Source organism: Oculina patagonica, chromosome 9 (assembly GCF_052425735.1).
Source record: "Oculina patagonica isolate OP01 chromosome 9, crgOcupat, whole genome shotgun sequence".
Classification (NCBI taxonomy): Eukaryota; Metazoa; Cnidaria; class Anthozoa; order Scleractinia; family Oculinidae; genus Oculina; species Oculina patagonica.
Window position 1 is genome coordinate 25035787 of NC_135766.1, and position 14322 is coordinate 25050108.

Below are 14322 nucleotides of genomic sequence, written 5' to 3' on the forward strand. Positions count from 1 at the left end.
GTCATTTTTGGCTCACTAAGGGTGCATTCTTTTGGGGTCGACTATTCCGGAATGGGAATACTAGAACAGACGGTGAGGTTTTTTTTATATTTTTTTTTTATGGAATGGGGGGAAAATTTTTCTTTTTTTTTCTCCCCGAGGAGAAAAGAAGGGAAAGGTTTTTTCAGGATGTATAAAATTTTTTTTTTTTTTTTTTTTTTTGGGGAGGCAACGCCCCCCGCCCCCCCCTTTTTTCTCCCCCCCCTTTCTTTTTTTCCCCGGACAAAAAACATCTCTTCTCACCGTCAGTCATGCGCAAAAGAGAAGTTCTCTGAGGTCGTGGAAAATATATATATATTTTTAAGTCATAAACAGGAATTGAAACAGACGCTTTCTCTTAGATAGATTCTGGTTTTACTTATTTTTGACTGTCAGTTGACTAATCTCCCGATTTTTTAACCTCCATCTCTGGATCTCTGGTTTTTTGAGGTTGAGAGGTCTGAACCTTTCTCATCCTGCTTTCAATCTCTTTGTAGTCCCACCTACTCACTGTTGGTATTGTGAAGCTAATACGAGCCAAGAAAAATGTGATAAGGAGATGCATTACCGAGAGTGTAATCCAGGTGATATGTGCTTCGCAACAAACGGACTCGACCAACCATACTATGAGCGAGGATGTGACTCTGACCTTGAGTGGCAAAAGTACAGATGTGAACATCGTATGAACGATGGCTTGCTATGTGAAGTTGGCACTTGCCCCGGTGACTGCATTGCAAACGTCGGAAATGAGGGTAAGAAAATAAAAGATATAGTACAAATTTGAAGCTAACGTGGCTAATGATAATAGCGCTCACTAATTTACTTACTAGTTAGAGCAGTTTTCAATTAAGTGTCGTAAAACCAAAACCAAATTAATTACTCTGGCCAACCACAAAGGACACAGACAATTCAGTGAACCAAGCATAACTCGAAGCAAATACATGTAGCCGGTAGACTTGCACCAAGTCGCCCTCTATTGGCGAGCGAAGCGAGTGCAGTGAGTCGCGAAGCGACGACCGCGAGACTTTGAGAAAGTCTATGTAGCCGGCAGAAAGCGCAGGAAAACGTACGCGAGTGAGTCGCGATTGGTTTTGGTTTTAGTTCTGATTGGCTGAGAAAGTGGTGCGAGATTTTTAAGCCAATCACTAAGCGTAGCAATGCAAAACCAAAGCAAACGCAATTTACTTTCGACACTCAAGTGAAAACCGCTCTAACTAACCTACCTACTCCGAGGGGCTTCTCCCATATATGGGCTATACAAATATGTGCCGCTTAACAGGGTACACTTTTTTTTGCCTCCTTGACTCTACTCACCAGTCACACCCGAAACTTAAGTAGTAGATAAAGTATGAGCGGGAGATCTGTATGGGGGTTTACAATGGCTCGCCTATCGGCTCGCCATTGTTAACGGCCATACAGATCAGAGGAGAATATTAAAAGTGACAGGCCAAACACGACTCCCGCCGGTCGCTAAAAGTTAGCCTTCAGTTTGTTAATGGAGGATTTCACTCGCTCTCTGGAGCCGTTACAGCATTGATATTTATGCCATTGTGTCTGCTAGCTAGCTCTCTGGCATATTTGGTTAGATTTATCGGCTCTTGTTTGTTGAAAGATTCTTAATTGACTTCAAAAGAATGTTGTAGTCTGTAATGTTTATCAGATCAGTGGGTCTCTAACCGTCATCTTGTTTGAAGTGGCGGTTAGCTTGCAGAATAACGTTTCGTTATTCCACGGTTGCGAGGGTCTAAGATCCAAGTATTTTTATGGCTACTACAGTCTCTAGGCATTGAGAGCGATGGTTTCTTTGAGTTAATGTTTAGCTCCCCTTAGTTTGAGTGGTTGTGATTTGAGTTCTTGTATGGGACTAAACTTTACCTCCATTATTTTTTAACTGTCTTGTTGCGTTACTTGCATCCAACAAATAAATTCTATGGCAGATTGATTACTGCATTTGAAGTTTCTAGGATGCTGCAACGATGTCTCCTGGCAAATGTTTTATCTTAAGCAAGACTCGAAACTGAAGGCTAACTTTTAGCGACCGGCGGGAGTCGTGTTTGGCCTGTCACTTTTAATATTCTCACTTGTGACCTTTTTTTTGACAGAGCCCCGTTCCGCTGCGTTGCACGAGATTATCTTTGATCGCAAGAAAAAATCTATGCTAAAGACTAACGCATGCTGTGAAATAAATTCGAAATGAAGCCCTTCTTCATAATGTGGGACACCACTTACGCACGGCTACGAGAGAACCACCATTTAGCATCAGAACTGACCTTTAACGGTCTAAAATACGAAAAATCGCCTTCTCAACAAACACAACTTAAGCACGGATCGAACAACATTAACACAATTGGTCCAGTTAAACGAGCCAATTAGAAAGCAGAATTTTCGATCCTGCAGTCAAGTACAAAAACGGCAAATAGAATGATTCCAAATCATTCGATGAGACCTTAACATAGGAGCAACTGATGAGGTCCACTGAAGGACCGAAACTCGAGTCTTGCTTAAGATAAAACATTTGCCAGGAGACATCGTTGCAGCATCCTAGAAACTTCAAATGCAGTAATCAATCTGCCATAGAATTTATTTGTTGGATGCAAGTAACGCAACAAGACAGTTAAAAAATAATGGAGGTAAAGTTTAGTCCCATACAAGAACTCAAATCACAACCACTCAAACTAAGGGGAGCTAAACATTAACTCAAAGAAACCATCGCTCTCAATGCCTGGAGACTGTAGTAGCCATAAAAATACTTGGATCTTAGACCCTCGCAACCGTGGAATAACGAAACGTTATTCTGCAAGCTAACCGCCACTTCAAACAAGATGACGGTTAGAGACCCACTGATCTGATAAACATTACAGACTACAACATTCTTTTGAAGGCAATTAAGAATCTTTCAACAAACAAGAGCCGATAAATCTAACCAAATATGCCAGAGAGCTAGCTAGCAGACACAATGGCATAAATATCAATGCTGTAACGGCTCCAGAGAGCGAGTGAAATCCTCCATTAACAAACTGAAGGCTAACTTTTAGCGACCGGCGGGAGTCGTGTTTGGCCTGTCACTTTTAATATTCTCGAATATTCTATTCTACTTGTGTAATGAAAACAATAAATTGGATCTAAAGTATTGTTATGCGAATCCGCAGAGATCTGTATCAAAAGTTAATGAATGGCCGAGCAGGAGTTTGTATCAAAAGTTAATTTTATTGTTTGATTTGTATTGGGATTTACAGTTGTGTACATGTGATCTGAATACTGTGCTGGGATTGGTTTGTACCCTCATGAATAGTTAATGAATTTTACAATGTACTTGAAACAGTTAATTTAAAGTAAGTGAAACCAAACTGATTAACAGACTTGCACTAGCGGCATAAGGACTAGAAGCGTACAGTATTTATTTGACATGCAATATTTAAACTAGCTATAGCAGGGCTAGGAGCTAGTTTTCTTCAGAACCAGTACTGTGTACTTTAATTGCAAACTTTATTATACCTCTTTTGATCCTCTCTGTGAACAGGGGGTCCATTTAAATGTCCTGTTTGTACTGCCCCGTCTGAAGAAGAATGCAATCACCAAGTAAAAATCATAACCTGTGATGAAGATCAGGACGTGTGCATCAAGCTTAAGAACAACAAAACCGGCATAGTGGTACGACATTGTGCAACGCAGGAATTGTTTCAGAAATATAAAGACTCGACGTGTTCTGATGGATCATGTGAGGTGTCCATGTGTAGCGAGTCTTACTGCGTGCCCTAGTTTATACAGGAATCATGGCGGGAACCTTCTCCCGCCTTGATAAGCACTCATGAGTAAAGAAGTGCAAATTAGCATAGAGCACAAACTGTACACTTTAAACAGCCTTTGTACCCGGGGTCCCGGGGTGTGTAATCGCAGTGTTGAAGGAAGGAATAAAACTAGTTGTTGTTAGTTATCCTACAGTGGCCTATTGCTGATGTCAAATATTTTCTTTATGTATATCTCGTTCTAAAGCGCGTCGTGCAAAAGGTATCAGGAAGATTTTGGCCCGATTATGGTCTTATGTGGGAGCGGCAAAATGTTCCGCTACGTGGCGAGACAAGGGTGCACTCAGACAGACGTTGTTGGCGTTAAATATCCGGTAACACCCCACCCTGCGGAAAATAACCCCTCCCCCCATAAAAAATATAGTATCAGACACAACTCCACGTACGAACATCTTCACGGCAATTATTCCAACTGGTCGTGCGTTCGTTCGTTCGTATGCGTTTCTCCTCAACTTTTAATTCCCCTCTCTTGCACGCGACTCACACGTTCTTTCGCTCCGCGCGCTTGCAACGAAAACGACTGCAATCCCTGACTCGCTCGACGTAGCTTAGTAGTTGAAGTAACCGACCGACATCATTGAGAGAGAGATAGATAGTCTATTGAAGTTTTAAAATTACTGAGCTTAAGGGTTGAATTGGATAAAACTTTATAAGTATACAAATGTTAATCGCTAACAAACTATCCAAAAGCTGATCTATTTACATAAAAACAAGTTAAAAAAGTTGAATTAATTAAGTTAAAAATACGAGCAAAAACAAAAAGGAAAAACAAACGACTTTTTACAACTACTATTAAAAAAACTGTTTTTCAACCTGTTCGTTTTGCAGACGGGCATGTGAAATCGTCTGTTATTTCTTAGATTAAAATGACATTCATTGGGCGCAGGTGATTGGAATAATTTGTGCTCAGGGTTATTGTTTATATCCAGAATTGAAACATTTTGACGGTTTGTGTCTGTCTCCGATCGGAAAGTTCCTCTGTGTAACCTCGCAAGTCTTAAAGCCTTGCGATAGATGGCGTGTGGAAAAATTATTCTCATGGCGCGCCTTTGTAAGCCCTCCAGCTCCTCCGACAGATAGTTTGGGAGTGAATTGTGGAAAACTGGGGAAGTGTTTTCAATGACTGGTCGGATACATGTTGTGTAAAACGCTACGAGTTCTTTCGTTGCAACGTTGGCCCTTTTCCACGACTTCAACTGTTGTTCAAAAAGGAAACTAAAACTGTCCTGTTCAGGTCTTTTTTGTCGAATAAACTAAATGCTGAATTAATTTTAGAGGCAGCAAACGGAAATTCAATCACGGTGGATTTAAATAAATTCAAATTCTAGAGTCATTTTATGTAAGCGATCGATGGGTGTCCATTCCAACCAGTGGCCTTTACTGCGATATTGCAAATCAATCATGATAAACAACTCTAACAACAGCAACAAAACTTTGTTTACCCTAAATATTTACAAAAAGAAAATATATATAGTATAAATAAATAATTAGGGGTCTGGCTGCTTGAAATAACTGTAGAGGAGTTAAAAAGGGCAGGCAGCCAGTGTTACAATTATGTTAATACAAATTAAGGTCGGTAAAACACACAACACCACAGAAAATTACTGTGAGCAAAATGAAAAAAAGACAATAATATATTAGAATATCGAGAATAAATAAAATAGGAGAAATATAAATAAGAAAACTTATCAATTACCATTACCAAAAAGGAAAAATTAGAGCAAAACAGCCGTAGAGTTGAACAATACACGCGCTAGCTAATATCTGCTTGAAATGAAAACAATTAATTAAGGTATTCTCTCGAACGCCGCTTGGCTTCCACCCTTCGTTTGATCTGCCGTCTGTAAAGGCATTAATTAAATTGCATCTACAGAGGGGAAAAAAATGTGTGACTCAATTTCTTTTTTTCCAAAATTTGAAGTATTGTATGTGAGGACAATTGGACAGGCCTAATCTAGTAAGTTTGCAATCTATGTAGGTCCAAACCACACTCATTTTTATCCGTGCCTCTCCATGGTTTCCTCTGAACTCTTTTTGGTATGTTTCAAAATGAGAAGCAGGCAAACTTCTTTTCAAGTTCACTTTTCAGAGAGGACGTCAGTTTTTCATAGAAAAGGTAAGAACCTAAGAACTGATTAAAAATATATTATGTTTTTCATTTTTACACGTAACAGGTCGTGGTGGATCGCTTACTGCTCAGGGTATTTATTTTAGATTATTGCCGCCAAACGTGCACGATTTTGACAGAAGCTAAAAAATTCTATACTGCCTCGTGCAAAACTCGTTAAGCAAGTCTCGCGTTTACTTTGAAGCTTTCAGTACATTTATATTTCAACGGATTGAATGGATGTCGGGCCGTTAAAATAATGGTAATTCATAAAACGAATTTTAAATGCAGAGAAAGAAGCTACAAATTTTCAGAGGATCTCTCTCTCGTGTTTTAAACCAGGTTTAAGGGATGTAGAAGCATCAGACAGGGAAAACGTGAAGCTATGGCAGCATTTACCTACTGTGTTAAAAACGACAGGTCACAGCGACATTTAATTTACAACCGTTGGTTAGGCGACAAAGGTCCTCAGAAGCCTCAATAATATTAAAAAAACAAATACCTTAATTCTCAAAATGTCGTTGCTGGACTAGAGAATTAAGACTGAACTCGGCTTAGAATCACAAGAACACGAAGAAGCTTAATCTGCGATACATGCTGCATGGCCTTCATACATGCGAGTGGCGTACGAAAAGCGAGCCAGCGAGAAACTTCTCGTGCACGAGACCCAACGGTGAGCCTGCACGCAGGATAGATAGGCTTTGGTAGATTGTGCTAGCATAATTTTTAGCATAATTGGAGCTCAAAAGCATAATTTGTGAAACGAGCACTGCACGGCATAATTAGCAATTGTTAGCACTTTTTGGAGCATAAATTCATAAAATTTAGTAAATATGGTGTACTGTCTACAGAAATAAAATAAATTTAGGTAGTTTGTTCTTGCAATGCGTGTTTTAGCTATACAATTGTGATTTTTAAGTCGTTGGAGGCATTTTACAAACGGTTCAGAGATGCAAGCAGCTAATTTGGACAGCTGACGGCCGAGACAAACTGCCATAAAACACAAAAAAAATTACAACAACAGTTTATTTAAAAAACATCATAATTTGGTGTCGTTATTGCGCACCTCTATGTACAGAATCTACGTCATTTTGTGAGCATAATTTCGGAAATCAGGAGCATAATTAATTCTGTCATAATTTTTGCATAATTTGGCAAAATTTTGAGCACTGCTAGTAGCATAATATGCCACTTTTAGGAACACAATCTACCAAAGCCTAAGGATAGAAAGGGCTGGATAAACACGAAACTATAAACATACTTTCGAATACTTTTTGAGTTGCGTGATCTAGTCCTCCTACGCAAACGTTATTTTGGCTTGATACCAAAAAGAACAATTGCTCTTAGATACCCAGGGCGCAGCTAGTGAGGTGTAAATCCTATTATACGTGTATTGAATGTATTGAGAGATAGGACAAACATTTGGTTTGAGCTTCATTATTGATTCTCTTGAATTATATAAAGGTCGTGTAATCTTACTCTTTCTCAACTCTCTGGGATGTTCGTGTTATTTATGATTCATGCTTTGTAATTTGGAGAAGAGTTCGCGACACTATTTAGCACACTAAACGCCCAGGTGGTTACAAATAATTTCGTAATTATGCCATTTGCTCTGATGGCGGTTATTGGAGCAGGCTATAAAACTCGATGGACCACTTTTAGGCCTCCTTTTAGGTTAGCCTATCCTTGCAAACGTCGCCCATAGAGTTTAAAAGCATGCTCGATCCAATAACCGCCATCACAGTGAATGGCATAATCATTTATAACCACCCGGGGCGGCGTGTAGTGTGCTAAATAGTGTCGCGAACTCTTCTCTAAATTCCAAAACATGAATCATCAGTACTTTCGACAAGCAACACTGAGAAGATAGTGAGAACATTCGAGGACTCAGTTGCACTGGCAGACGCATAAGGCCATATGAAAGTCTCTGAGGAAAGTCTAGCCAAGTGAATCCAAATTAACTGACGGATTTCAAACTTTTAAAGCTGTCGATAATTCTTTTGTATTGCCTCCGTATTAAAATTCATGATTCAAGCTCCATGTGGCGATAAATTAACAAGCTCTCGGCTCGTGGTGTTTTTAATTCAGAGCTAACCTGCGATCAGGCAATCACGATAAACAACTCTAACAAGAGGGTTTCAAAGGGATGGGGGCTTTTACGGTTAACCTTTAAAATTTTAACTTTTCTACGGCTAACGGGTAATTTATTTTCATTACGGTTAACAGAAGTTAAAAATTAATTTCCTGATCCATTGTCTTTAAAGGTTGAAAAATTAAATTCTATTATTAAAAAACATATTTTTTTGGTCTTGGGACCATTCTGGGACGATGAAGTGATGTAGTCTGTTTTATTTTAATTTACTGACCAATTTGTTATGGTTAACATATTTTACGGCTAACGGTTAAAATTTTCCAATTTTACGGCTAATGGTTAACCCCATTGAGACACTCTAACAATTGCTGCTTGAAATGAAAACATTTAAATTGAGGTATTCTCTCGAACGCTGCTTAGCTTCCACCCTTCGTTTGATGTGCCGTCTGTAAAGGCATTAATTAAATTGGATCTACAGAGGGGGAAAATAAAAATGTGTGAGTAAATTTCGGTTTCCAAAATATGAAGTATTGGATAGATAAATAGTTTTATTAAAGTTTTAAAATTACAGCTAAAGGGCTGAATTAGATAAAACTTTACAAGAATACAAATGTTACTCTCTAAAAATTATCTAAAAGGTGATCTATTTACATAAAAACAATTTTAAAAAAATTGAATTAATTAAGTTAAAAATACAAGCAAAAACAAATAGGGGAAAAAACCCGACTATTTACAATTACTATTGAGAAAAACTGTTTTTCAACCGATTTGTAATGTACGTATTGTATGTGAAGACAAGTTGAACATGCCTAATCTAGTAATTTTGCAATCTGTATAGGTCCAAAAACACTCATTTTTATCCGTGCCTCTCGATGGATTCCTCTGCCCTATCTTTGGTATGTTTAAAATGCCTCGGGCAAATAATCCTTTTTTGGTTCGAAAACAGCTTTTAAAATTTGTTTATTCGGAGCTTGTAGACGAGAAGCAGGCAAACTCCTTTTCAAGTTCACTTTTCACAGAGAACACCACGTTTTCATAAACGGAAAAAGGTAATTTTATAAGAACCTGACGAGTGACTAAAATATCCCGTAATTTTCATTTTAAAACGTAATAGGTCGTCATGGATCGCTTATTGCTCAGGGTATTTATTTTGTGAGGCTTTCGAGGGTGCCCATGTGCAGGATTATTGCCACCATATATACGTGCACGATTTTGACAGAAACTACAAGGGAAATTGAAAATGGTTCGAGTTATCGGAAGTTCGAGTTGGGAGTTGAAAACTAATGACCGGAAATAAGGCAAAAACGGTGTTGATTGATGTTCTATTCATACGGTGTTGACCAGTGTACACTTTAAACAAATTTAAATAGAGTATAGAGAAGCCAAAATTAAAAGGAACAATTAATGTATTTCTAAATCACTGTATAAACCAGAACGTAACGTAACTGACGTAAAACAAAGCGAATCAGCTGCGAACGTTGCAGGTTTCAAAGTGAAGAACGCTGAGGCTACTGCAGCAGAGTTTATGCGATTAACTTTTTCAAGAAATGGTGAGTTAATTCGTCCTGGCGACAATCCTTAAACGTTCTCTTACGGGCTGGGTTTGAAAGAATCGGTATCAACCTCCACAAACAAACTGAAAGTCTGTAGCACGTCAATGGCGTGGCGCAGTTTGTGTTTTGAGGGGCGTTTCGGGGACGGCTCTGACTCGTGTACCATTACCCTTTTATTTCAAAGTAAATTCAACGTTTTGAACTCAGTACACTGTTTGTTTTCTTGACGTGTCACATATTGACAGACATGGCTCGAGTTATCGAGGGTAAAATTATATAGAATTTTTTTTTTTTTTTTTTTTTTTTTTTAATACTTTAATGCTTTAGAAGACTTACACTACAGTACATTACATTTGTTTAACCCCATTACACAGTACATTATATTATGTTACACAAACATACTACATTACTTACGTTATACGTTACAAAAGTAATTACGGTACATGTTAAACACCTAATCTCCAAAAAACTTAATAATCTTATACATTATATTACAAAGAGTTGATAATTGGCTTCCACTTTTCAACGTGAGTTTTCAGTTTGTTATTTTTTAGGGCAATGGATCGCTCAATTGATTCAATGTATTTTATTTTTATGATAACATGTGGCAAAAGGGGTAGAATATTCTTGAGCCGGTTAGAGTAAATGACCTGTTTACCAATAATAATAATATGATTTAGAAGGGTCCAATTGAGATTCTTTTGAGCTAGGCCGAAAATGATATCGTAATCATTTAAAAAGTCAATATTTATGTCTATGGATTTTAGCCAAAGAACAACGGACTTCCAAAAGTCGATGCTATGTTTACAATAACAAAAAAGATGCTCGAGAGATTCCTCAGACGTGTGACAGAAAGTACAAAGAGGAGAGCTGACTATTTTCATTTTGTATAGAGATTTGTTGGTGTACAGTATCCGATTGAGAATTTTGTATTGGAAAATTTTTGTATTCGTGTCAATTGTAACGACATGTGGAATTAAGTAAAATGTTTCCCAGTCTAGCTCGTGATTGTGAAATAATGTTGTATATTTGTGTCGTGCCGCTGGGTCTACTTGAATCGTCTCCACCAATTCCCAGTATAGCTTTTTCGAGTTAATCGAATCAAGCGGAAAGCATTTACCATTTAACTAGAGGGTATGTTGCAATACAGGTGGGATGTAAGATTCAATAGGAGTCCCATTCGAGTTAATTAGGGCTTTCCACGGAGAAGGAAGAGAGTCAAAAATACCCAGTAGTGACAAAAATTCAATGAGCGTAAGCCCAATTGTCGCAAGAGAGGGCCAAGGCTTTAGCTTGCCGTTCTTGGTCAGAATGTCAGAAATGAAAGTGATATCCTTTGAGAGTAGTCTTCTGTAAAAAATAGGTTTGCCGTTGATGCGTACGAATTGATTGTTCCAGAGGATTTGGTTTAGAACTTCGCCACGGGACTCGGCAGGTTTGGTCGTTAATTTTGACCAGACATCAAGACAGTCTCTGTAAAAGCTGGGAATATGGTCTGGTAGGTCAGCAGGATTGAAATTGCAGTATAAGAGAAATTTTCCGCCATAGTCCTTGAGAAAGAACGAAAGAAAGTGTTTCCATGGGCTGTCGTAATCCTCAATATATTTTTTAAGACAGATAATGCGTTGGGTATCGATAAGAGTTTTAACATGTGGCATTCTTAGACCACCATTCTTATAATCACTGATAAGTGCTAAGCGTTTAATTTTGTCACATCCCTTCCAGATGAACCTGTAGATAATGGAGTTAAGCTCTTTGATTATTTTTTTCGTGGAGCACATGAGTGATGCGCGAAACATAAATTTTGGTATAAGAAATGTCTTAACGACCTGGATTTTGCCATATAAAGTCAAGTTCCGCCATCTCCATCCTGCTAGGGTATCGGAAAGCGACTTTAGAGTTTCATCATAGTTGAGCTCTTGTTTTTTCTTCAAATCGTAGGTAAAATGAACGCCAAGAATTTTAATTGGTTTATTAACTTTGTCGATACCAGCAGGAAAGGGTTGGTCGTTATCGTGGCTGGTTCCTAGCCATAAAGCTTCGGTTTTCTCCGCGTTGAGCTTCAAGCCAGAACACAATCCAAATTTATGAAGAGTCGTGGAAAGATTTTCGAGGGAGTTGACGTCATGTAAAAACGTTGTCAGATCATCAGCGAAAGCTGCAAGTTTGATTTCCTTGTCAACGACAATACCATTTATACTCACGTCACTTCTGATTCTAACAAGCAACACTTCGAGAGCAATGATAAAGAGGTATGCCGACAGCGGATCCCCCTGCCTGACACCTCTTCGAACGTCAAAAAGCTGAGAAGAAAAGCCGTTGTTTATAACACAGCTCGATATGTTACAGTACAGTACAGAAACCCAACGGATAAACGATTCACCGAAGTTAAAAGCTCGCAAGGCTTTAAATAAGAAGGACCAGCTTAGTGAGTCAAAAGCTTTCTCGAAATCAAAGGCAACCATTAGACCAGACAGCTGTTGAATCTTAGTGTACTCCATGATATCTTCAATGGTGCGGATAGCATCAAAGATCGTTCTTCCTCTGACATAAGCATATTGGTCAGCCTGTATGATCTCTGGTAAAATTTTCTCTAAGCGTAGAGCGAGGGCTTTTGAAGCAATTTTCATATCCACGTTAAGAAGAGAAATTGGCCTCCAATTTTTGATGTACCTTCTATCTCTGTCTTTTTTGTCTATTAATTTAATAATGGCTTGCTTTTGTGAGGTGGATAGTTCGCCGTGCTCAAAGGAATAGTTCAGGGAGTCAGTGAGCTGCTGACCTAATAAATACCAGAAAGTTTTATAGAATTCAGCTGTGAGTCCGTCATTTCCAGGGGTCTTGCCATTAGGAAATTTATTTAGCGCTTCAAAACATTCAGCGCGCGTAAGCAGTCCTTCACAACTCATCGACGAATTGTCATTTAATGTTCCCAACCCATGAAGTCAAAACAAGACAACAAGTTCATTGGGAGAAAAGGGGTAAGGGATGAAGTGCTCGAGTTGCCAATCAGAATCATCAATAGGAATCATGCAGGGTACATGTATCACAGGTTAGTTGGTTGGCAACGAGAGACTGGAATCCTCTCCTTCCTTTCAGGACTGGAAGCCCTAGTTCCCAAGAACCTGGGGTCCTAATCTCTAGGACCCTTGGGAACAAACACAACCACATGCCCTGGTTCCCAAGAACCTGGGGTCCTAATCTCTAGGACCCTTGGGAACGTTCCCAAGAACCTGGGGTCCTAATCTCTAGGACCCTTGGGAACAAACACAACCACATGCCCTGGTTCCCAAGAACCTGGGGTCCTAATCTCTAGGACCCTTGGGAACAATCACAAAAACCAACAACAGCAACACTGGGGGTCCCCACTATAAGGGGAAAGCTGACCCTGTGAGGCTATGGGGCAAAAGGGCGAATGGTACAGAGCACTTCATCCCCTCCCGTGGTTTATTAACAATAAGGAAAGACAATGCTCAATTAAGATGGTCTAAGGCTATTGAAGAAGTTCAGAAGAGACAGTAATCGAATAACAGAATGGTTGAGTTAGTGTATGCCAGCTCGACACTTAAGCTAACGGTTACATGTATATCAATATCTCAAAAGCAAACACATTGCTCAAGTCTAACAGCTCTAAGCCTGAGCTAGCATACAAAATGGTAACAATATAAAAAACAATTCTGTAAGCAGGCATGCTGCTTAAGTCCATCAGCTCTAAACGTAAGTTAGCATACAAAATGGAAATAATAATTATAACAATGTCTACAAATACGGGCTTGCTTCTTTAATCCATCAGCTATGGCTTACGTTTGTAAATAATAATAATAATAAAATAAACACCCTCAACATAGCCAGATATGTGCGTAGAACTAGAACATATATGCATTGCCTACATTTTTACAAATACTAAGCTAAAAGAGAACCGAAGAGGGTTGGGTGGGTGGGGATTATTGTGAAAACTCTTCTAGGGAGCTCAGAGAATTTGAAGTAAAACTACTCAAGTCTAGATAAAACCGCATGGCCTTGATTGACATAATAGAAAAGGGGGCGATGTGATTGGCCAGCTCGAATAGCGCATCACACTCTAGAAGTGAATTTGACCTTTGAATGTAACGCAAGAGTGATAGTCTTGCAGCATATTGCGTGACAGATCTGCATATTTGAATAGTGATCTTATGACTTCTCTGAACTCCTTTCATGGTTGTCACATTAACTTTAATTTATATTACATGTAAATTGGCATTTATATTACATATAAATTTGCTTTAACGTGGGTATGTTCGGATTTTCTAAAAAGTCAAAAGCAAATTCTTCGCCTTCTTCGGAGTCATGGTTGCTATATAGGTTTTGATAAAAGTCTCTAAGCTCGTTTATTATAGATTTAGGATTGACTGTAATTTTTCCGGTGGAATCATAAAGTCGCCTTACAGCAGTTTTACCACACCTAGTTTTTTCCAAATTCAAAAAGTATTTTGAGTTTTTCTCGCCGTTCTCGTACCAATTGATTCTAGACCGCACAATTATATATAAAATTATATAGAAAATGACCTGAAGGGAAACGAAAATTGGTTCGAGTTAGAGGGACATTCGAGTTATCGAGGGTTCGAGTTACCGAGGGTAAAATTACAGTAAATGTGTGACGGAAAGGGAAATCGATTTTGGTTCGAGTTAGCGCGAGGTTCGAGTTATTAAACGAGGGTTCGAGTTATTAAACGAGGGTTCAAGTTATTAAACGAGGGTTCGAGTTAT

The 14322-nt window shown here is 38.7% G+C and overlaps 1 protein-coding gene across 3 annotated transcripts in view; it reads left to right on the forward strand.

Annotated features, from left to right (window-relative positions):
• LOC144665540 (lactadherin-like) overlaps positions 1–14322 on the forward strand; it is a 32028-nt gene that overhangs the window by 10297 nt on the left and 7409 nt on the right. For 2 of the 3 annotated variants that reach the window (XM_078526779.1, XM_078526778.1), the window contains exons 7-8: positions 516–770; positions 3539–3948. The exons of the other annotated variant lie outside the window; for it this stretch is intronic. In XM_078526779.1, coding sequence (XP_078382905.1) covers positions 516–770; positions 3539–3777 — 494 coding nt within the window. In that variant the 3' untranslated portion in view covers positions 3778–3948. Of the gene's footprint in view, positions 1–515; positions 771–3538; positions 3949–14322 lie in introns of those variants that run through there. 3 annotated transcript variants of the gene reach the window in all.